The sequence below is a fragment of the Anolis carolinensis genome, chromosome 3, assembly GCF_035594765.1.
Source record: "Anolis carolinensis isolate JA03-04 chromosome 3, rAnoCar3.1.pri, whole genome shotgun sequence".
NCBI classification, from domain to species: domain Eukaryota; kingdom Metazoa; phylum Chordata; class Lepidosauria; order Squamata; family Dactyloidae; genus Anolis; species Anolis carolinensis.
The window spans coordinates 75,347,439-75,372,879 of record NC_085843.1 but is presented as its reverse complement, the minus strand read 5'-3'; the positions used below and the strand labels follow the sequence as shown (position 1 = coordinate 75,372,879).

General features: G+C 35.2%; 1 protein-coding gene across 11 annotated transcripts in view; it reads left to right on the top strand.

Moving 5' to 3' along the window:
- Window positions 1-25,441, top strand: part of synj1 (synaptojanin 1) — a 61,353-nt gene that overhangs the window by 7,720 nt on the left and 28,192 nt on the right. For 8 of the 11 annotated variants that reach the window (XM_008107590.3, XM_008107595.3, XM_008107594.3 and 5 more), the window contains exons 2-12: window positions 536-680; window positions 9,754-9,840; window positions 10,272-10,539; window positions 11,531-11,756; window positions 13,109-13,192; window positions 13,810-13,871; window positions 14,122-14,218; window positions 14,842-15,011; window positions 18,485-18,566; window positions 20,772-20,924; window positions 24,286-24,451. In XM_008107590.3, the coding sequence (XP_008105797.1) occupies window positions 557-680; window positions 9,754-9,840; window positions 10,272-10,539; window positions 11,531-11,756; window positions 13,109-13,192; window positions 13,810-13,871; window positions 14,122-14,218; window positions 14,842-15,011; window positions 18,485-18,566; window positions 20,772-20,924; window positions 24,286-24,451 (1,519 nt within the window). In that variant the 5' untranslated portion in view covers window positions 536-556. The remainder of the gene's footprint in view (window positions 1-535; window positions 681-9,753; window positions 9,841-10,271; window positions 10,540-11,530; window positions 11,757-13,108; window positions 13,193-13,809; window positions 13,872-14,121; window positions 14,219-14,841; window positions 15,012-18,484; window positions 18,567-20,771; window positions 20,925-24,285; window positions 24,452-25,441) is intronic. The other 3 variants (XM_008107593.3, XM_008107589.3, XM_008107598.3) reach the window with 1 other exon arrangement.

The following is a 25,441-nucleotide window of genomic DNA, read 5'->3' as shown; positions in this document are numbered from 1 at the left end:
TAGGGTTTAAAACATTAGGACCAGCAATTTTAATTAAGCTAAGAAGTACTGTAGCTGGTAAACAGTGCATCTTATGTTGGGTCGTAATTACATATGCCCACTCTAGTCAGCTTTCTGGCAGATACTCTGTAGACCAACTAATTTTTTTGAACTGTATAAAAAAGGAGGCTTACATAGAGCACATTACAGTAATCTAATCTAAAAGTAATTAGAATATGAGTATCAGGCCAGTTGGATAAAAATAATTGATACATAATTTTCAATTTCATCACATTTTATTTACAATATTAAATCTGTTTCTATTCTACCTCAACTAACCCATCATGCACTTTCTTGGTTTTTTTGTTTTTGTTTGTTTGTTTGTTTTTTTGGGAAAGCTTCAGGTGGGAAAACATTTTAAGTTCCCTAAGTGGCTATAAATACATAAGTTTTCAGCTATATTAGCTAAATGTATGTTAGTGTCAATGTGCATTATAGTAGATTTATTGGAATAGTAGAAAACCTTTATTAACCCCTTTAAAAACTTTTTTCACAGTTCTGCCTCTGACAAAGGAAAATGGCATTCAGTAAAGGTTACCGAATCTATCATAAACTGGACCCACCACCATTCAGCGTGATAGTTGAAACCAGGAGCAAGGAAGAATGTCTCATGTTTGAGTCTGGAGCTGTGGCTGTTCTCTGTAAGTAGAGGAACTCTGCAAATAAAGCAGATGGCTAATTTGATAGAACTCATTAATACTGAAACAGATGAAGAAATGCTGAGTCACCCTTTCTGTTCTGCTATCACATGAATTTTCCTTTGAGTGTTTTTTAATTATTATTTTTTTGCTAAAATATGTTCTTTCTTAGTGTATTTTTTGGGTAACACATTTTGGTATTGCTCAAAATCCCACCTGGTATAATCTGGTTTGTTGGTAGATTGTCCATATTACTAAACTATACCCAAGCAATACAAAGAATGCTGGAGCCATGGCAGTTACAAGTGGTGTCGAACTACATTACTCCTACAGTGCATTATTTCTATAATGGAAAATAAATAGACTTTATTACCATTTATTTGGTATATTGGCCAGTGGCTTTACCTGACTTTTCCAATACCCTGTTAGATAGATGCATCATCATGAATATGTGCCAGAAGTTGAACTTCTAAAAGAATTGGCATTTATTTCATAATATGAATTTAGATGAATGTATAGCCAGCATGGTTATTAACAAATCTTTAATATCTGCCATAAAAATGATAAATTGTCTTGTTTGATTAGAGCACAGTTATTAGTGACTTTTCTTTTTAATTTTTGGAATCTATAATTTCTAATTTTTTGTTTCCGTTATTAGAAGGAAGTAAAGTTGCATTTTAGAGAAAGGAATGAATAGTTATGCATATGCAGATACATTATTATTATTATTATTATTATTATTATTATGTTTATTTATATCCTGCTATTTCTCTCCATAAGTAGGGAAAGTAAAACAGCTAACATTAAAAACATTAAATACAATTTAAAATATACAGATATTAAAACATCATTAAACATCATTAGTATTAAAAACAAATCAGATTAAATCCGTAAAAACATAAAACCACAGCAGCCTCTGACATGATCTTAAAAAACTTATCTTAAAAGGTATGACTCCTGAGCCAAAGATTGGAAGTCATATTTTTCCTTTTGTATCTCTCCCTCTCCTTCTTTTCCTTTTTCCTTTATATTTCTTACTGTCTTCTTATAATCTGCAATTTTAAAAAAAACCTGCCATCAGAGTAAATTATGGATGCAGCTAACTGAAATAATAAAATCTATAGGGTGTAATAACTTCTGAAGTGAAATTGATTTGTTTAGAAAACAACTCAATATACTGTTCCTTGCAGAACAGTATAGGATACATTTTTATGCATGTACGGCAGCAATTTAGTACAGGTTGCATATTCCCTATCCAAAATGCTTAAGATCAGAAGTATTTCGAATTTTTACAGATTTTGGAATACCTTCATTTGCATATGCTTACATATTGACATATCTTGGAGATGGGACTCAGTCTAAATTCTTTCACATACACATAGCCTGATGGTTATTTTATATAATATTTTTATTGATCTGTGAGTTAGACAAAATCTGTGTACAGTAAATCATCAAAAAGTAAATATGTCACTATCTCGGTCACCTAAATTTTTGGATTTTGTAGTATTACAAATATTGGATTTCTGGATAAAGGATGCTCAACCTGCATTTTCAAGTGTTAACAGTGCAGTCTTTGGATGCTTACTTAGGATTGAGTTGCACTGAGAATGAAGTTATTGCAATGTAAATATGAAATACTGGTCCTCATAATATTACATTACATATATGAGCATTTTTAAAGAATTTGCTGTAATAAATGTTAGACTTTCTACTGGAAGGTAAACCTAACAATTTACTCTTGACAGAAGAGTGCAAAATGTAGAATAAGTGTGAAGGGTAGCCATTGACTGTATGTCTTAATTGATGTGTCTTCCAGAGTCTGCTCTGGACTCAATTCAATAAAATGAAATTGCTGAATAAACTGTTGAAGTTTTTAAAAAGCTGAACAGTTCTTTGATTTACTTTATTCCTTCAGAATAAATACTATAATAGGCATGATGTGTTGGGTTTTACAAATGTACAAAGAAACTGTAGGGTTTGGATATGTTATGTTATTCTCTTAAAGGTATATAAATGACTAGCCATGCCTGGCCACGCGTTGCTGTGGCTTGTCTGGTGGTGTTCATGAGAACTTGTTGAGGTAGTGGTGGTTTTGAATGTCTGTTGTATGGTTGTCTTTATGTTTAGTATGCATTTGATTGTTTGTGTACTGTGAAAATGGTGAGGGTAGAGGGGGTCTATGTCCCTGTGTAGTATTGTATAGTATTTATACGTTGTCCATGTGTTGGGAATGCTTGGATTGTGTCCTGCTGCATAGTAGAAAGGGTTGGGCTGGATGGCCCTTAGGGGTCTCGCCAAACTCTTGTGCCTGTCCCCTGGGCTGAGTGTGTTGCTAGGAGACCAAGTGGGCGGAGCTTAGCCCTCTAACTGGAAGCAATTGGATAAAAACAATTATTCCTCTCCCTCTAATTAGGACTTTATTTTTCTTTTCTTTTTGTTGTATCAACCTAGAGCAGTGGATGATGGGTTGTGTTGACAAATTTCGAGGTTGGGGGGCCTGTAGTTTTGTTGTTTTGTCCGCTGCCCTGATGCCATCACTTTTATATATATAGATTATATTTCACAGATGACTATAGGTTTTATTTTCTAATTCAAAGCTTCTGATACATATTTAAGTCTGAACATATGGTTTTCTATTGTTGTGGGAATATTTCCTTAAAATGTATTATTTCTCATTCATTCTAGAAAAAATTATGAGTGATATTCAGCATTCTGCTCATAGACCTCTCCTTGCACAACAGAATTTATTCATTCTTCCCAGACCCTATAAAGCCTGAAATCTACATTAGAAATTCCTCTAATGCAAATATGGGATGGCATGGGAATGTGAAGTGAAAATCTGCTCCACATACACATGCAGTTGAGTAGGGGTTGGATACAACTGGAATCACTGTGTACTTACAGTCATCCAATAGTCAGCTTACTATGAAGAAGATGGGAGGTAGGATTCATTGCCAATTGAACACAGTTGTTGGTTTCCTCTTACGGCCCTTTCAGACAGGCCTTATATCCCAGGATCTGATCACAGGTTTTCTGCTTTGAACTGGATTATATGAGTCCGTACTGCCAGATAATCTGGGATAAACAGAAAACCTGGGATCAGGTCTTGGGATATAAGGCCTGACTGGAAGGACCCTTAGTGATCTACAGGCATTATTGTCTTACTCTTGCACTCAGTGCAAAAGCTTCCCACTGCTTAGCAGCTGACAGGTCCCGGGAAGGGGTCCTTACTGGTGTCACTCACTAGGAATGGGAGGAAGGGGTAAGATGAAACAGACTGTGAAGACCCAGCTGCTTTGGGGTCTTGTAAGAGGAAAAGGTGGGTGTCTGTGTTTGAGCATTCACCCTCATTTCTTCCCACACTCCTCAATCAAATTGAGATTAGGAGTGTCTGCATGGTCTGATCCCCCCCCCCCCCCCCCGCTTTATCACCAGACAATAACAGCAGCAGGTGCCTGTTTTTAGGGCCTTGACAGCATCTGGACAGTGGGAGGACATGGAACTAAGTGTGCAGAGCTATGTGCAGATGTAGAATCTCAAATGTTGTATGAATAGATAAGCATTAGCATAGTTTTGCATTTTCATGGTATTACATAATCACAAGTGGCAGCTAACCACAAACAACCTGCCAGCAAGAAATAGCAATACATCAGGTTTCATTGTGAGTTTCTCAATACCCAGAGGAAGAATTGCCATGAAATATGCTATGCAGCTGTCTGGAATTTTAAAACCTGAAATGACATCTTTATTAGTAGACATGATTATGCTATTGCAGACATGTTCAGACCTCCGTCTGCTCATGAGACTGCCACTGTTGAAGTGGATTCCTGCTATTTCTCTTGCTGTCAGTTACTGTCATGACACTGCTTAAAGATAGCTGCATGATCTTCCCTTGACACCGTAGAATTTTATAAGGATTGTAAAACCATTGTATTTGAGTAAGTGGAATATGATGGGCAAAGTAGATTTCTTTTGTTTCTGTTCCTAGGAACTCAGAATTAATGATACTGTTGAAATGCATAGTTACATCATTCTTTGGGTATAAGAATTTAATCAGCTCATAACTCCAGAAATTCAAGGGAGAAGGTTGAAGTAATAATCTGAAACCAGAAAAAAGTATCTTGTTGAATCTTAATGGATGTTAGATTTCATGAACTGTAGTCTCGGTAACAAATACCAACTAAGATATGTTAGCATTTTAAAGAGTCTTTGGGCCCTTCCATACAGCCACATAACTCAGAATATCAAGACAGAAAATCCGACAATATCAGCTTTGAACTGGGTTATCTGAGTGTACACTGCCATATATTCCAGTTCAGAGCAGAAAATGTGGGATTTTATTCAGCTATGTGGAAGGGGCCTTAGTTTTAACTTTAGAAGTAGTCCCTCTGAGGTTGGATATTGAGCTAGAAAAAACATCTCTTCATTACCCCCATCTCTGTTTCCCACCCTTATGCATGCCTCCAAACTGTAAACTCTGATGTCTGATATTAGCAGCAGCAGCAGTAGTACTGCAAACAGACATGTGCTGTTCTTTGCCTCAGGGTACATTTACATGGGCACTATACCCAGAAGTAGAAGAGAATTGGCTCCATGACATTTATATAGTACACAGAGCCATCTTGCCCCCAACCCAGGCCATAGTTTCTTAAAATGTTTATGCCCCATGTTGGCGAAAATCAGGGAAGTTTCCCCACACTTCAGGGTAGTATGAAGAACTGACTTCTTTCTGATTTGGAACCAGCCCTGTTGTTCAAATGCTGCCATCTTGGTTTCTCCATGTTCTGGGGAAAACAGGATGACACATACTTGTGTTATGTTGTTGTTGCTGTAACTGTAGTCCAAGCCATCCTTGGGTAACTTGGCTGATGTACGCAAAAGTGTTCACATGACGAGGGGACAGGCTTGTAAGCATCCTTGCCTGCATCAATGAAGGTGCCCAGGTGTAGCCTGGAGTACTCTGGAGCTCAGTGACTACAGCTATAGTGACAGCAACATGACACAGGTAAGAGTGGCCATCCAGCAGGGTCAAACTGGGTTCATCCCTGCTGGACAGTTTGGACCCCATCCTGCCACCATAGTGGGACAGAGGCAGGCAGTGTAGCTGGCCCCAAGACTGGGATGTTGTACAGCTACTTGAGACTGGCTCCACAGTACACAGCACAGCACCCATGTAGATGAGACGTCAGTACCCACATAATCAAAGAGAGGGTGACCCACATTATAATTCTTCTAGACTAAGTGAACTGCAGCAGAGACAACATCTAATTATTTTTTCCCAAAATCTTTTATTTTTTATTTTTAGCAATCATATTGTGGAAATTATATTTTAAATCAAGATCAAATATAAATCATTGACATGATTGCTTCCCCTCCCTCCCCATCCCAAAATCTACACACACACACACACACACACACACATATATATATATATATATATATATATACACATAAAACACATAAACTTCAGAACAGTGCTTACAATAATTGTTCACCATTGCACTATTTTCCCCCTTTCACCCTTTCCATTGCAGTGACTTCCTGTCCTTTGGATTGAAGACATTCATATAGAACCTTACCCTTACTTCCCAGTATAACATTCAACCATTCTTTCCTCTAACACAATAATCATCATCTAAAAATTACAAGCAAAAATTCTGTTCCACCAAATCCCAAGCCTAGCTTTCCTTCTTTTGCTTCCACTGGTGTAATTAAGTTTACTGATTTTAAATGTAGGCCTACACTGTCACTTTGTTTTTTTCCTGCATGTTTTTAAGCATCTTTTGTTTCATGAAGAAGGCAGTAGAACTTTGAAAGCTTGCATGATGTGTGTTTGTTTATTTTGGTTGCTCAATAACGGTATGATTTCTTTGTGGATTTTGTATTTCATTTTGTATTTCATTTTATTGCCATCATGTTTACCCATGGCTATACTATAAGCTGAGATAGCACCTAAATATTTTGTGAATTGAGATGCAAGTGTAGTTTTTTCACAGTAGTGTGTATAATAGGATCTTCCATGGCTTCCAGCTGTCATGCAAGGAAATAGAATAAAATACTACAGGTAAATGTTCTATGCTACTCCCCCCCGATATTTATCCTCTAGGCTGGTTCACTATCTGATGTCCCATCCCTCGAGGTTTTATTCTGATCCCTTTCTCACCCAGAGTTTTAATTTTTAATCTAGTTTTTAAATGTAGTATTCATGCGGCCCGCTCGTGTTATATTGCTGTTTTGATCTTATGTTGTACTGTTTATTTTATGTAATGTATTATTTAATTGTATTATGTTATGGTTTATTGTATTGTCTTGGGCATGGCCCCATGTAAGCCGCCCCGAGTCCCCATTGGGGAGATGGTGGCGGGGTATAAATAAAGTTTTATTATTATTATTATTATAATATACAGTTGAGGGAATATTAAAATAAAAGTCTTTAAGATTGGATAAAAAGTTGACTTTAATGTTGTCCAAATCGATAACCTCTCCCAACCTAGGTCTCTTGAGCAGAGGCATATTTTGTCAAATTATAGTAGAAAATATTGTAAGGAACAAATGCAGTTGTTTTGTTATATATCTAGTTCTCATTTATTTACCATTAGCAAATCCACTAAGCTTTGCTCATGTTAGAGTTGCCCTTATAGTGCAAAAGATTTCAAGCAATATTATGGAGTTCTCAGAGATAGACACATTGTTTACATCTAGTGTGAATAACACGGATTGTGAGACCCATTTGTACATCTTTCTTTTTTGTGATGACGCGTTCTTCACAGGATAGTTGGGTGCTAATTTAGGGCTTGCCACCACTTGTAGATTATCTCCCCCCCCCCCCCAGTGTCTTTTAAAAATCTGATTGCATGCTAGTGGAGTAAAGAAGTTAATTCCCTCCAGATGTGATTCCTATCTTAAGCCATTGCTATTATTTGCTTCTTTACATGTTTCTACTCTGGAGTATAGTCTCACATTATGTTTTTTGAAGGTTCAGTTCTGGTCACTAAAGGTTTTACCAGATACTTTTTGGCACTATAACTTCTTATAGAATCCTTTCTTTTAATGGGATCCTTACCTTAAATAATAGGAGACTTGTATGTAGTGAAGCCTTACATCCAGTGATGAAATATTTCCTATATGCCTTCTTATCTCCTGTAAAACTGTGGCAACCCCACGATGTACACATATTTAAATCCATTAATTTGCCACCTGATTACTGGAGATTTAAAGGATTGTCTATGTTGGGGCATCTGGTCTAAATACTTTTGAAGTAGCTAATCAAAGTGAGGCAGATTTTCATCAGTACAAAATTGTTTTTTTATCCATTCTTCTGTTTCATAAAATTTGTTCGGGGTCTCAGTGATACATATTGCACCTTCTGATACAAAGTCTCATTTGTTATTCCACATATCTATATATATAAAATGATAAAGTTGTTTGCGCAGTGACTATAACAACAAAACTAAACATCCCAGAAATACGAAATTTGGCAACACAATGCAAAAGGCTTGCCTCCAGGTTACAACAACACAACCACACCACAAAACCACAATCCAGACCCACAAAACTCACAACAACGCATCATGCGATAACAACACAACTAAACACCCCAGAAATACAAAACTTGCCAACACAATGCAAAAGCCTTGCCTCCCAGTTGTAACAACACAACCACACCACAAAACCACACAGGACCCACAAAACTCACAACAACGCATCGTGACTGTAACAACACAACTAAACGCCCCAGAAATACGAAACTTGGCAAAACAACGCAAAAGCCTTCCCTCCAGGTTGTAACAACACAACCACGCCACAAAACCACAATCAGGCCCCATAAAACTCACAACAAGGCATCGTGACTATAACAACACAACTAAACGCCCCAGAAATACGAAACTTGGCACACAACTAAACGCCCCAGAAATATAAAACTTACCAACACAACGCAAAAGCCTTGCCTCCCGGTTGTAACAACACAACCACACCACAAAACCACAATCCGGACCCACAAAACTCACAACAACGCATCGTGACTATAACAACACAACTAAACGCCCCAGAAATACAAAACTTGGCAAAACAATGCAAAAGCCTTGCCTCCCGGTTGTAACAACACAACCACACCACAAAACCACAATCCGGACCCACAAAAATCACAACAACGCATTGTGACTATAACAAATACAAAATTTGACAACACAACTCATCCACCTCCCCAATCCCTACATTCACACTTGGCCTCCAAAAAAACAATTACAATAATAACAATGACAACAACAACAACAACAATAAGAATCAACACCATCACAGGCAAGAAACAGCCAGGCACTGAGGCTGAGAGGCCAGTCAGTGCTACACTGGGCCTCCAAAAAATAATACAGTAGCATCTAACTTATCCAACCTTCATGACCACTACAACAACAATAATAATAAACACCTACACAGGCAAAAGAAAAAAAAAGACTATGGTACCACAATAAAAATATAAACCGCACTCAGCAGAATCAGACATTACAATTAACAACAAACCAAAGACAACAGGGATCTCAAGCAATTATCAATCAACACAAAAACCGAAGAAGGTAACAGATTTCAAATACTACTACTAATGTGAGTATAAAGAAGGGTGGAGGTCACAGCATCAATACAACCTAATGTAGACTGACCAACACCACCAGACTAAGCCACAGCAACGCGTGGCCGGGCACAGCTAGTATTAATATAAATGTGTAAATCACGAGAACTTTTAATATAACTGTTCTTTAAATTTTGTGCATCAGAAGGGGATTTAGACATTTATATTTTTAGCAGGTTGAATATGATATGGGTATCTACTGCTCAGACCTCTTTGGTCATGCTTAATCTTTGTATTTGCTGTGTTATTAAAAGTGGTATACAACCTAATTTCCAACAAGAATTATGTATATTCTATAGCAAAGCACCTTATGTTTACCTTCATATTAATACTTGGTTAAACAAATTAGGTTAATTCTTTTTCTATTTCAGAACCAGGGCATTGATCAGTTTTAGAATATATTCACAAATACAGTTCTTTTGACAGAAATCTTAATATTTCTTTAAACAGCATCTGCAGAGAAAGAAGCAATTAAGAACATGTACTCCAAGGTGATGGATGCATATGGACTTCTAGGTGTATTAAGATTAAATCTTGGTGAGTAAATCATCTCCCCCATTTACATGATGGCCCTTGTTCTTCATTTGAAAACAATAACAGCTGTACTTTTTTTTTTTAAAAAAAGGTTCATTCTGTACCAAATTTCAGTTGAAATCTGTTCATGCCAGTTTTTCTCTTGGTATTGTAAGTAACATATGACTACAATAGTACAGCTAGTGTTTTGGCTTAGCAGAATATTATCCATATAGTACCAGTAATGGCAAAACAGAAAATATAAGTATGTTTATCCTAAAATTAGATATTCCAATTAATTTTTAAAAGAGGTCATAATGAGACTTCATAAAAATCACTTGCAAAGAAGTCTTATAAAATGAAGTAAACTTTGAATTGAGTCAGTCCTTTGGAGAAAATAAACTTTGTAACAATTTAAATTACAATAACGTTTCCAATTTCTTTATTCTTTACAGGAGATACATTGTTACATTATCTAGTACTTGTCACAGGATGTATGTCTGTGGGAAAGATTCAAGAATCTGAGGTTTTTCGTGTTACTTCCACTGATTTAATATCATTACGCATGGACCCATCTGATGAAGAACGCATCTCTGAAGTGCGCAAAGTTTTGAATTCAGGAAACTTTTATTTTGCATGGTCTTCAACTGGTGTCAGTTTAGATCTTAGTCTAAATGCCCACCGTAGCATGCAGGAACAAAGCACCGATAACAGATTCTTCTGGTGAGTAAAATTCATACGTCTATATTTTGCATTCTGGATTTTTCATCTTTGCATATATTAAGGCAATTCTTAAAGCTTCACCAAGTATATTTCATATAACATAAGGAAAATATCAATGATGAAAATACAGTAACTTGTGTGAGCTTCCTTTTACTTATGAGATCAGGCTTGCAATCCTGTATTGTGGCCTAAACACTTCTGTTCTGAAATATGTGGCTTTATAGGGTAGAAGTTGTTCTTTCTCAAGTGTTCTTTTGCAGATTGCGGATACTGGAGAATTGTATTGAATGTACTTAGTTAAAAACTAAAACTAAAATAATTAAACCAGTCACATTTCTCTTCAATGATGAGGGAGTCATTTCATCTACAAAATAAAAAAAGAAGAAAACATTTTACAAGTTACATTTAGCTGTTCTAGGAAATACTGTTACCAAATGCTACATGTGTCCAAATATGAAGTGAAATTAGCACAGAGTACAAGTGACAGAGGGAAAAATCAGAAGAACGCTCTCTTGCTTATTTCCTGAAAGTGTTTTTCTCAATTTTATTGAATTGATATCAGGGTACTGTGTATAAAAATGCCCCCCCCCCCCCCAACCTTAAAATGCTAAGTGCTATGTGTGTGTAGCAATTCTGCGTACATTGAGGATGCCAGAATTTGGAAATAGATGTAGATTTCAGCTCAGAAGAATCTGATACTTTTAAAAAGTAGGTTCATGTCCTAATGACTGTAGTGAAATCCCTTACTCATATTTGCAAGCCTGATTAACATTCTGATGGTGAAAGAGAGAGTTCAGTGCTGCTGCTTTTCCCAATCATAGAGAAAATAAATTATGATTAAGAGCTTCCATGGCTTTAAAATCTTTTAGTATTCTGATTTCTGTACTCAATCATTTTCCATTTTGCTATTTCTAGTCTTTCAGGCTTTGTGTTCTGTATTAAATTTTTTATATTTCTTCAGTTAAAGGTAATGTGAATTTTTTTTTAATAGGAACCAGTCTCTGCACTTACATCTTAAACACTATGGCGTGAACTGTGATGACTGGTTGTTGCGTCTCATGTGTGGAGGAGTAGAGATTAGAACAATTTATGCAGCTCATAAGCAGGCAAAGGCTTGTATTATCTCACGACTAAGCTGTGAACGTGCTGGGACAAGATTTAATGTTCGAGGAACAAATGATGATGGTCATGTGGCCAATTTTGTTGAAACTGAGCAGGTATATTCCATAGCTCTTTTGTATTACTCTGATGAGAATGTATCTACAAACTGGATTCAAAGGCTGTGTTTCCAAAAGAGTGTGCATTCAACTTATATTTCTCTTGCCCTCTGTACCTCCAGTCATCTTCCTTGGCAAGTCAGAGACTTATTCTGAAGATCTAAATTATGTCTAAGTGGGCTTGTGAAGGGAGAAAGGGGAAGAAATGAACACAATTTCTTCCAGTATGAGTAGAGGGGGCTACAGAGGAAAGGGAGCAGTTGGCCGTATGTGTGACTTTTTGCATATACACCTTTTGAGTCCAGCCCATGGGGAGGAAAAATATGTCTATGGGTCATTATGACAAAAACACTATTTACTAGTTACTATTTAAGTTTCAAAAACAAGTTAACATCCAGCTTTTCATACCCAATACCTTCCAAATGATTTGTTTAATGGGTACCAATTTCCAGTTATTCATTATGTGTTAAGACAACACTTTGAAATTGTGAGTTGACACATAAATGCTCTCTAGCATGTTTCTGCCCGTCTTCATGCAATTGAAAGATAGGACTATTGTTTTCATGAATGTTCTACTAGTATTAATGCAATATGTGACATATTGCTAAAAAAAGTAAATGTTGTATTCATTAATGTATACCCTTAATTTTGCCCCAGAATACAATCAGAACAATCAGGGATAACTTTAATTTTTCATTTTATCTTTGATATTGTTCAGATCTAACCAATACGTTTATATGACATCTATTCTTGTCTTGATATTAGCTCCAGCAAACTGCCTCTTCGGTTTCACCAATGGTGCTCAAAACTTGTAGAAGATATTTTGAATTACAGTGAAGTGATTATGGAAAGTAATCATATAGTTTAGGATGTTATTTTTTAAATAGGAAACAGATATACCTGTGCACCCAATATGAATGAAGGACTGTGTACTGTAAGCACTGCAGCCATTTCTTTAAGAACATTACTGCTGATTTGGCCTGTTCTGTGCACTGATATTTATATTACACATTTAGGAAGTAATGTCTCTTTTTCCTAAGCCCATTATTAAATTTGGCTGCAGAGACTCAACTTGTCAACTTAGATTTTTACCCCTAGTCTAAAGTAAAATTTAAATATACACGAACTTGGAAGTAGGATTCAGAGCTAGATTAATTCAAAGGAAATGAAAGTGGGACAAACTCCCCAATGCAATGTCCTGTGCACCTTAAAAACCTGCTTGAGAGTTTGAGCCACCTGTGTGCCCGAAAAACCTGCTGAGTTTATAAGATACGCCACTTTCTGTTAAGAATGTCGGTGTATGTCGGATATCTGTTAGATGACTGATGTAATATGTATTATTTCTTCAACAGGTGATATTCCTAGATGAATGTGTTTCATCTTTTATACAAATCCGTGGATCTGTTCCAATGTTTTGGGAGCAACCTGGTTTGCAAGTATGGAGGCTATATGTTTTTGTATTTTCTCATATTAATTGGATTTTTCAACCTGTTTATTCAAAAATAATGTTCCAGTGGTTTTAGAACAGCACGTGAAAGGCTACTAAATTGAACCCTTGAAGAAAATGTTTTTTTTAAAACTCGTATTGTTGGGTCTAGTATTGTTGTTATTCCAAATTATTTCCTTTGTTTTTTAAATGCCAAAAATGACCTTAAGCTTTGTTTCCGAGTTCTTAAGTTATTCAGTGTTTTGGGTTAGTTACTTAGGTTAGGGCCACAATTAAATATTATAATATTGAGAAATTAAATGCTTAAAAAGAATTAAAGAAACTAAAAAAAGAAGTCACAGAAGACAGTGTTTTGTTACACCAAAAATAGTGACTTTTGACTACAATGTGTACTTCAAAAAGAAAACTTATTAAATATACTGTACTGTACTATACTCTTTCACAATTCTTATTCTATTTTCATTTGTGATCTTTATAGAAAAAAAACTTTTTAAAAATCCCAGGAAAATGTAGGAAAATTAGGGCTTTATGAATAACATGATAAAATCTAAAATGTTTTGTCAAGCCCATAATGTATATAAGTAAAAAATAATAATTCTCTCTCAGGTGGGATCCCATCGCGTTAGAATGTCAAGAGGTTTTGAAGCAAATGCACCAGCCTTTGACAGGTAAAAATATTTTCTCCTAGTCACTTCAAATACTCTAAACATATGAATAAGCCAATAGAAATCAAAAGACCTCATTTAAATTTCACAATTTTTGTATAAGTATCAGGTTTTCTCATTTGGCTAAGTTTTAAATTTTCATTTATTTATTTACCTAATACTGTGCTTTAATAATATGATGATGATAATGTTTCATTCATGAGTTTATAAATATTAGTCTTTTACTAGTAATAGATAATTTTATATTTTGCAGACATTTTCGTACTCTTAAAAATATGTATGGAAAGCAGATAATTGTGAATCTCCTTGGGCCAAAAGAAGGAGAGCATATGCTTAGCAAAGCCTTTCAGGTAAGAATGTTCCAAACCATAGTACATAGCTACCTTTGCTGGTATCCTAGCTTTTGAAAATTAACAAGAACCAAAATAATTATGGCTATATGTCAATTACTAAAATTAAAGGAGCAGTATAGAAATTTCTAGAAGGATTAATGTTTTACTTTTATTTAGAGGCTTGCCAGATAAGTATTACTTCAGAAGATAGGACTGTATTTCATAGAAGAATATATTGACTGCATTTACATATTACATTAAAGAATGATTTAGCACAATATACTTGATCAGGAACGAGCTATAAAGAGCATCTTGGAAGTTTTCACTTCTACTTTTTGTTTTTAACAGCTTCCTACATCTTATAAACCAGAAACAGTGGTTAGCTTTATTCGTGGTTAGCCAGCTTCAAAAAGCAATGGATTTTGGAGGTGGGGGTGGTGTAGGAGCAGGACATCTGCAGCCAAAAAAAGAGAAGTGTTTTGTAGTGTGAATAGATTTGACTTCCACCTGTTCTTTGTATACAACATATACCAAATGTATTGATAGTATCACATTTTTAATTGCCAGAACCAAGTTCATTATTGCACTGAATATGTTTTGTGCTAACATCTGTTTACCCTTTCTTCTACTGTTTTCATCAGAGCCATTTAAAAGCATCTGAACATGCTGATGACATCAAAATGGTGAACTTTGACTATCATCAAATGGTTAAAGGTGGAAAGGCAGAAAAGCTACACACCATTCTTAAACCACAGATCCAGAAATTCTTAGACTGTGGATTTTTTTTCTTTGATGGAAAAGATGTTCAAAGGTTTGGATAATTATCTTCTTTCAACTGGAAAAATAAAGGTTTTTGGAAGGGGATAGAGATTAAATTAGTATAAGGGTCAAACAGTTATAATTAAATATTACACAGATACCATATAAAGTCAGGTTTAATTTCATTTACATAGGCAGGATTATACTAACAAGCCAGGTACCATATTCCAGTTCAGATTTGCAAATAATTGCTTACCTCCTTGCTTGGAAAATAGCATGTCATAGAAAATTAGTGAGACCTTTGTTGCTAGAGTGCTCCTTTCACCATCTCATGAAAGGCAAAGAGACAGCATTCAGAGCAGTGCTCTGTTTTTAAATCAACTGTGTTCTGGTGGCACAGTCTCTCAGCAAGAGGGAGACTCTAGTTTCTGGTTTCATATAAATGCCCTGTCTACAACAGAGCTCTGATAATTGAAATCTTGTGCTAATTTGTGATTTTCTGCATGTTTTATCTCTATTTCCTCAGTTTCACATGGAGTGGTGAAAAGAACATATCTAGCTAGACCTTTTTATATTTGCTGGATTAAATTCTTTCTTTGTCAAATCTTTAAAAATCTTTAAAAAGGCTGAGCAGAATGTTCCATCCATATAGAGTAAAAGTTTGCTTATACAGTATGCAGTACCTCATTTGACTGTATGTAGTGATTGGTTGTCCTTTTCTTTCTCCCTTCCTCCCTCCCTCAGATGAGAACAGTACTCTCACTAGCTAGAAATCTGTACAGTCTTTCTTTGCCTAGAGAGAATTAATTTTTCCTGCTGCATAGGTTTTTTTTGAGTGTTTTTTTTTTTAAGAAATGCATTGGTCTTCAGGTTGACACAATAAGACTTGTTTATGGGTTCGTGCTCTTGTCCCCTTCTTACATAAGGACTGGGAGGATAAAAGAATGAGATAGGAAACCTATTCATTATCACTATGTATTTCTCCCAGAGTAAAGAGACATGATAGCTGCCACTTCTGGCTAATTCTGTGTAACAAGTAGATGAGTGGGTGGTATGAGCTGAACATTATCACTCCTTATAGTTAGGGATAAATGGCTGAGGGGATTTTGATTCAGTTGGTAGAATGCATAGGCTCAGGCAAGTGAATTAAGAAACTGGAACTCTTATCTGATTCACTATCTCCAAGGTAGGAGTAGTTTAACTAATGTGTTAGGTTATCTATAACTGAATAATTATTTCATAAATTAGTGTTTTAACACTATATCATCTAAATCTCTTTGCATCAACTAGACATAAATATACAGTAGACTCTCAATTAGCTGGCAGCCATGGGAATTGGTAGATACTGGATAAATAGTTTCTGATGGTTTGAGAGTTACTACAGTAGAGTCTCACTTATCCAAGCTAAAAGTGCCGGCAGAAGCTTGGATAAGCGAATATCTTGGATAATAAGGAGGGATTAAGGAAAAGCCTATTAAACATCAAATTAGGTTATGATTTTACAAATTAAGCACCAAAACATCATGTTTTACAACAAATTTGACAGAAAAAGTAGTTCAATACGCAGTAATGTTATGTTGTAATTACTGTATTTACGAATTTAGCACCAAAATATCACGATATATTGAAAACATTGACTACAAAAATGGCTTGGATTATCCAGAGGCTTGGATAAGCGAGGCTTGGATTAGTGAGACTCTACTGTATTAAAAGAAGGCCTAAGTAATACTTTATCCCATTTATGTATCATACCATAAACTCTGAATTGACTTGATATTAATATTGAAATTAAGTAAAAACTAACAAAGATAAACTTAACTTAATGTAACATTTATGCTAAACATTGATTTTTAAAATTCGTTTTTAAAATATTATTTCTTTCATTATTTTTGATGGTTGAATGAGAGTTCCAGTTGCTTGAATTCTGAGAGTCTACTGTAGTTGTAATGCTTTTTAAAAAATTGAACCTATTCTTTCTATCAAGTTGGTCTGCCACCTACATCCTATTTGTTTGGTTGTAATGAAATTTTGTGAAATTGCAGCAGAAAGTTGTGTCAATACAGGAAGCCATTCTAAAAAAATATCTGGAAAAAAACATAATGAAAAAGAAACAAATCTAACAGAGATGTATAAATTGTGTACATTTACATCTTTAAAGCTGTTTGAGATTTTTTCCAATTAATTTTTATTAAATATTTACTAGTAAAGTAGGGGATGGGAGAACAAGGGAAGGAAAAGGAGAAATTTGGGAATAATAGATTAATTGATTTTTGTTAGTTGCATCTGTACAAATGTCTGATATGTCGCGAAGAGAAAACAAATAGGGTGAAGCTTGTTGAGGAATGAGGAGTTCTTTTACAATATTATTATTGTTACAGCAAGTCTCTATCTCTATTCCTTTAACACATATTACATAATATGTTGAGGATTCTAACTATTTTAATTTTAAATCCGTTGGTTGTATCTTCTTCTATCTCCTCACATAGTCTCCTGGTCTTCATATATCCTTTTCCAGTTTCTTCAATGGAAATGAAACTGAATTTTTCATAGCAGATTATTTCACATTGAAACCTTTCTTAAATTATTTATTATTAATATCTACAAAGAAAATTCTACAATTTTCATTTAGATCGTTAGTAGGTTAGTGTTTTATCATTTTATCATTATAATGCTGTCTCCCTTTCTGTATACATCAGATATATTTTTCATCTATAACTCTAGGGGTCAAAAGCTCTTCTGACTTAATCATAATCTCTCAGTATGATAATATCAATCTGTTTCACTCTCACTCTCTTTTTGTATTGTACATACATAAACACATTAATATAGATACCTAGAGAGAGAGGGGGGGGATTGATTTGTGTATGTGCTTCTGTAATTTCTATATCATTGATATTATGCATTTTTCTATTTTTTCTATTGTAATTTCTGCTTGGGATTTCCTAAATTGCTATATTCATGATGAATGGCAACCATATAACAGCTATACTCGGTGGTTTAATATTAATTCCTATCAGTTCATTTGAGGAAGTGAAGTGAAACGCACAAAAGCTCATGCTAAAATAAAGATACTGATAGGTTCTTCCCCTTTTATTTCCTTTTTATACGAATGATAATATTAATGGTACTATTACATTTTTCAACTACTAGTTTGAATGATTTAAACTCACATTCCTTTAGGTAGCCTCTGTAAAATCTGATCAATGCCTTTACAATTTTTTATGCTTTTTTGCCTTTACATGAATTTGTATGTATTTCTATTTTAGTTAAAAATTTCTCACTTGAACATTTCAGCCTTAATGTCTTCAACACAGTAAAATAATGTATTTGTTAATCTTTCATATCTGAATTTGGCATGACAGAGATTGTTCTCAGTTCTGGAAGACCAAAATTGGGAGGAGATAATCGTCTCTGTCTTTGCATTGTTTTGTATTTGCTGTATTTTATTTCCAGTTAAAACATGGAAGATCCTTTTTGTTATGTGCAAGATTCTTAGTTTTCTTCTTTATCTTGTTTTTGGCTTAGAACTCAGAGCGGTACTATAAGAACAAACTGCTTGGATTGTCTTGATAGAACAAACAATGTGCAAGCTTTCGTTGGTTTAGAGGTAAGAATCTTATGATACTATTATCAGTGTTTTTCCAGAGAAATATATGGATACTGCCTATCTGAAATGCTGCCTGAAATATCAACTGAGAAAAGAAATATTAAAATATCCTATGACATATTAAACTGATTCATCAGGAGGCAAACTAATATTCTTTTAATGTAATTCCTGTAATTTTGTGTGGCAGTTTTTCCTGTCATATATTCTCCATCATTGTAAATTGAGGTAAATCACTCTCACTTTAGCATTTCTAGTATTTTATTTATTGTAGGTATAAACATCCATTTTCAAAGATTGAATGGTACTAATTGTTGTTATTGTATTCCTGCAAGTTGTTTTCGACCTTTTATGAGCTTCGGGCAAAACTATCATGGGGCTTTCTTGGTGATATTTGTTCAGAAGAGGTTTACCATTGCCAAATGTGTTATCTTATGTGAAAGAGAAGTAATTTTCTCAACAATAACCTATCAAATATTTTTTAGATATGGCAGCTGCTGTCACAGATTTATTAGGCCTAATGATTTGGTCATTTTTGTTTGTATTCTGATTCAAAATCTAAAGATGGGTGACTGTGATTAGAAGAAAGAATAACCATTCGTGCTAAGGTCTTTCATTAAACCCAAGCTGAAATTCTGCATCCATTTGTCTAGATTTATAACTGAATAGACATACATAGGATTTCATTGTTACTGTGGTTAGGAACTGCATTTTGTAAACTATCTCAGATTGTACTATGTAAATGATCTTATCTTCTGTAAGTATGTTCTATTTATTTTCATTGTCACAGATAACACATTTTAATCTTAAAGATAATAGTGTTCATTTATTCTGTTTTTCATGTTTGATCTTGCATGTGATGAATAGAAAAATGCCTAGTTTTCAGAGATATTCCACTTGGCAGAACCAGTAAATAGCTGTAACACTCCTAGGCAGCGCGAACACTGGGAACCAACACGGAGGCCAATAAACAATCTAATATCTTTATTAAAGCAATAAAAGTTTCAAACAAAAATAAGCAGAATAAATAGTCAAGCAGTTGACCTTTTAGAAAAGATCAAAATTAGTCCAAAGAATGAAAGTCTTATGTCCAATATTAGAGTCCAAAGTCCAAAATCCAATAACCGAAACACACTCAAACTTATTGGAAGTTTGAGTGGGGAAAAGAGCAAGTTCCTCAGGAAAGTACTTGAAGTAATAGTCCAGAACAAGGTTTCAAGGTAAGGCAAAGGCTGTTCATGGTGGATCTGAAATGCAGTCCAAACTTGGCAAGGGACGAGGCACAATGCCTGGTCTACTCGAGAGTAAGCGCGCCAGCAGGCCGCTTGGAAGCTCAGGATCAAGAGACGATGTATTCTTCAATCAGAAGTTCAGTTGACACAGCAACAGAGATTCTCTGCGCAGAAGTCCAAGGGCTCCCCCAAAGCAGGTGCGTGACTCCCCAAATCTATTTGAAGTCCAAGGGCTCCCCCAAAGCAGGTGCGTGACTCCCCAAATCTTCCCAAGAGAACGAGCTGCTAACAACGAGGTGCCAGATGCCTGCCTCCCCAATTCTTCCCAAGAGAACTGGCTTAGCCACATTCTCCTCGCTCTGCTAATCTCACACTTCTCCTTAAACTTTGTCTTCGAGAGCGATCTGTTTGGAAAGTAGCCCTTGTATCAAATTCTAAACTCTCTGGAGATCCAGGAAGAGCCGGCAACATTTCAAGGGCATTCCTAATTGGCTCTGGCTCTGCAATGTCAACAGGAGACATCTGGAAAGGGATTGAATCTTGCTGAGGTGGGAAAAAACCCAAATTCTCTTCAGTTTGATCAGCAATGGCTGCGGGATCAGGGGCCAAAGGTGCCTGAGACATCACAATAGCATCAACTCCCTTAACCCGATGTGGCTGCTGCTGAAACTATTGCAACACAAGTACTGGATGCAATAAACCATTGCTTTTAGCCTTCATCAGCAGTTTTTGTTTTGCAACAATACTAGAGATATAGATGTGGCTAGTGCTATCCCTAGGCAACCTGAGGCAAGCAGCAACAATTCTTTAGCTCTTCCTCCTGATCATTCTCCATTTGTTGCTTCTGTTAGATCATCCTCCGTGCTCTTTCCTTCTATTGGAGAACAGCTGTATGTCATATGGCCAGAAAGTTTCCCCTAATATAATGATTTACATTAGTTTTTTTTAACTTTCCATCTGCCTCCTATTGTTATAGATGCTAACAAAACAACTGGAAGTTTTAGGTTTGGCTGAAAAACCTCAGCTGGTTACTCGATTCCAGGAAGTATTTCGATCCATGTGGTCTGTTAATGGGGATTCAGTCAGCAAAATATATGCTGGAACAGGAGCTCTTGAGGGAAAAGCAAAGGTAAACAATGTTTTAGTAGTAAAAATTGAATAATGTATAGGGCGAGGGACTCTTGCCCTGTTAGATTTGTTATTTACTAATGATTTAACTGTTTGATTATATTCTTCCCAAACGAGGTATGGGTGCAGTTCTGAATTTATCCACTAATCATGTATCTACTTAAACTTATCTCATTTTCATCTGATTTTACTTTAATAGTTTATTTAAAATCAATTAAAATCACCCAGTTAAAATATTAGCATAATGTGCTTCTTGCTATATTTTGCCAAAATAGGCTATTAACATTGCAATAACTTTCAATAAGTATTTTAGAGCTGTATTTCAGTTAAATAAAAAGATCAGAAATTATTCAGTTCATACACAGCTGTGAAAGCAGTAGTCAATGGTGCCACATAGTTATGAATAGCCATGCTAAGGATCCATATTACTTGCCTTAATTTCAGTCACATGTGTGTGTTGCATCTGAGGGAACCATTTGATATGGTATTCTTAGCAATGGCTTTCTGTATATATCTTTTGTAGGCATAGGTGTTAAATAGAAGAAGAAAAAAACAGACATTTGTATGTTTTCATTGCTGCTTTTTTCCTATTAGTATTGGGGGCAGGGCCTTCTCAAACTGTGCAATTAGAACTAGAGGATATTTTTCCAGATTGCTTACTGAATGCATTTAAATAACTGCATATTTCATATTTTCTCAAAACTATTGTGTTACTGTCTAACTTCTTAACTAATTTTCTTTTTGCTTTCCTCTTGGTTCATTTCAATAATTGCCTGATATGTAATTGGTGAGTGTAATTCTTGAATCCTGTCAAACATTGTCTGTTCATACATTTTAAAACATTTATTCCTATCCAAATTATTAAATAATACAGTGATAAAGAATGCATTTAATTTATGTAAACCCTCCAAAGACAGCTTTCCTGAGCCTACTAGCAAATGTATTTATCAGCTAACTTGAAATGAACTGCCTTAGCTCCCATATTGAGAAAAACATAGGATATTGAATAAATAAGGCTTTGACATATTTTCTTATTTTTACTGTCTGGAACAGTTGTTCAAGGGTTTTAATAGATTCAGTAAGATCTTTTTCCCTGTAGCACCTTACATTCTATATCAAACAGCTCTTGATCACCTTTTAGATGCTCATGTGGCATGGGGACCTAGTGTTTGAAAAATGCTTGCCCAGAAGACTCTTGCATGTACACAAATAGTTAGTAGTTTGGCTTCCAGTCACTGAAAGCTTCCAGTTTAAAAGGCTGATGACCCATAGATTTCCTGAGTATATTAAGCAAATTGTTTCATTGGCATTTCTACAATATGAGAGTAATATTGGTTGCTTTTACATGGTTTTAAGGATTATAAAGAATGAAGATAAGCCCATTAGGAAAAATACTGCAATAAGTACTATTGTATGTGCTCTTCATGTCTTAAGTAGTGTTGTCCCATGTTGTATCTTTGCAGATATAATAACCTCAATTCTTATAACATCACAATCTGGTTAAATGAAAGTATTTTTTATGATTCAGCTTTTGTCCCTGGTAACCAGGGTGGATTATAAATATCCTTAATAGTAAAAGGAATCCATCAAATGAACCAACAAATTAAGCATTTAAATTGTTAGACAAACTATTTGAAATTCAGACAAATAAGACATACTTAATCAAATTTCTGAAATATGATAATGATTAGGCAAGCTTATTTTTAAAACCATACTGTGGTGGCAGGTAACTTGGTTAGCGCTGAGTGCTACTGAACATAAGGCAGTCTTGAAAGCTACAATCAATGTGCTTCTTTAATTTATGCTTGACTTAATTTGCCTGCCATTTTAATGTACCTGCCAAATATCTCGTAGATATTTTTGTTTTCATTCCAGTGCGTATTCAACCATGAAGCCTAGAAACGTTTTGAAAAAGAGAGTGGGATTGTAAAGGTTCTCACAATACTTTGCAGATGAAACAAAATATTTCATTGGGCTGCATGCTACTGAACATTGCTTGCACATTTATAACGTTTGATTTCTTCAGTTTGCATGTCTTTAAACAGCCACATAGACCCATATATATATAAAGATTATACACTATACATGTAGCTGTAACTGTAACTGAAATGAATATTGGTCTGTGTATAAGAAATAAGTATCCTTTTAACTGGATCCAGCAGCTACTTACTGCTAGAAAGGAGAAGTATTATAAATAATATTGTTACCTGTAATGCATTACAGTTGGCATAACAATGTTTCCAGGAATATTACTTTTTTTACAAGTTATTTTCAACAATATTATCTTTAAAAAGTAACTTGAGTAACATGTTGACTGGTAATACCATCACCTTTTTTAAAGCGTAACAAGAACATTGACTTATTCCTAATTGTGGGATTATTTTGAAGAATTATTTCGTCCATATATACATTTTATTTGTGTTTCAAAGCAACAATAAAAATAACCATGTTAATAAAAGATTAATATAATAAGATACTTCTAATTATTACGGAGGCATTATTTAGAATCTTCCACATTTACTAGGATAGGGCACAGACCCCCTGTAAATCTAAAAAACCATGAATTAAGAAACAATGCTTTTTTCTGAGATAACATCTCTCTAGGAATCTCTAGGTCCTCCCACACAACTCTGTGGTCAACTTCTGGTTGACTATAGGAGCTAGTGATTTCTAAAGAGACCATATTAACTAAATCTGCAAATAATAAAATCAGTAAAAGTCACGTCCACAAATGTGGCTTGCCATCTGTAGCTACTTTGAACTAAATACATTTTTAAAAATAACTTTCTAAGCTCTGATTTGCATGGTGAGTTTTTCTCATTCCAGTTTGAAGTGCCAGTGCCAAGTGGTTGTAGATAGGTGCCCAAGTCTTTCATAGTAGCTTCTTTGGGTACAGAGAAGTTTGTGAAATAAGGAAGAGTTTTGGAGAAAAATCACTGCCTAAATGCCCTTATTCCATGATGAACAGGTATTCTGCAAATCTGGATCCAACCCATTGCAGTTAAAAGGACTGAACTGCATGCATTTCATTTGCATATTTCTGTGTTGGCATTAATGACATGTTCATGCCTCGCTTCTTTGGGTAAAACTACACTGCATAGTTTGTTTCCTTCCCATTCTTAGCCAAGTTTAGCTTTATTGAGGATTTCTTTAGATACATTCATGTTATAATCCTACTCCAAAAATCCATACAAAATATAGCATTTTCAAACACATTTGCAAAAAGTTAATAAATTTAGCACTCTACTAAATTATTTTTCTTTTATAAGATACTGATGAATTAAACATTAATTTAGAATAGAGTGTAATGTAATTGGGCTGCAGTGTTTTCATAGTAACTTTTACATATTCCTTTCCAACAGGCTGGGAAGCTGAAAGACGGTGCACGTTCTGTGACCAGAACAATTCAGAATAACTTTTTTGATAGCTCAAAGCAGGAAGCTATTGACATTCTACTGTTGGGGAATACCCTAAATAGTGATTTAGCAGACAAAGCACGGGCCCTCTTAACAACCGGCAGTTTACGTGGTAAGTGTTTCTAAGGTTCTTAATTTATATGGCAACAACTTGTACTGATAAATACAGCGATTCAATCCAAAGCTTCTTTTCTGTATATGGAAGGTGATGTTCCATTAGCTGAAGAGCAATGCACAGGTTGTGTAGGTCTGTATTAGAGCGTTGTGCAAGAAAAGGGAAACTAGAGCCAAAGATGTTACATCTGTAGTGCAAATCCTTGTTGAAGCATAAGAACGGCTTTGGGGATTGTGTACATTCTTATGCTAAGTACTTGAGTTTTTGGCTCCAACGCACTATGTTCTGTGTATTCAATTAATCTTCAAAGTGTTAATGTCATCTTAATGGCAATCTGTTTATAAATGGTCTTCATACTTTACTAATAGTATTGTATTACTGCTTTTAAGAAAATCCAATTTATCATACCTAGACAGAGTTAAGTTCGTTTCTACAGAATGAAAATCCTGCTTGTTCTGTAATTGAAGTATATGTTAGAATAGATGTGGATAATCTATCTGCAAGTGGTGAATCCTGTGAATGATTTATATCAATACATGTACCCCTCATCCTCCATCTCTCTCTCATGCATATTTCATATGATAAACCTGGGTTTCAGGGAACCCCTGACCTGAGCACTGAGCCTGGTGGATACTTGACTGCACATGGCAGCAGCTAAACAACAAAACAGTGTGTTCATGCATACTAAGCCACAGACCTAATTTTAGTGTTGTATTCAGACCAGTAAAAACCAGCATTGAGAGAAATAGCCCCATGAAGTCTCCTCTTATTGTTTTACTAATTTGCCTTACCATATTCTTAATGTCATCCTAAACAAATTGAAGATGGAAGGTCTCTGTCTTAATGTCTGTAATATTACTGTACCGTTTAGTCCCACTGCATTAAAAAGCAAATCGTATCTTTTTTCGGTACCCATCACATGGTGTTGGGACTCGTCTTTTCTCCCAAAATGATCAGTTTTCAGATTTATTACATGAGTGAATGCAG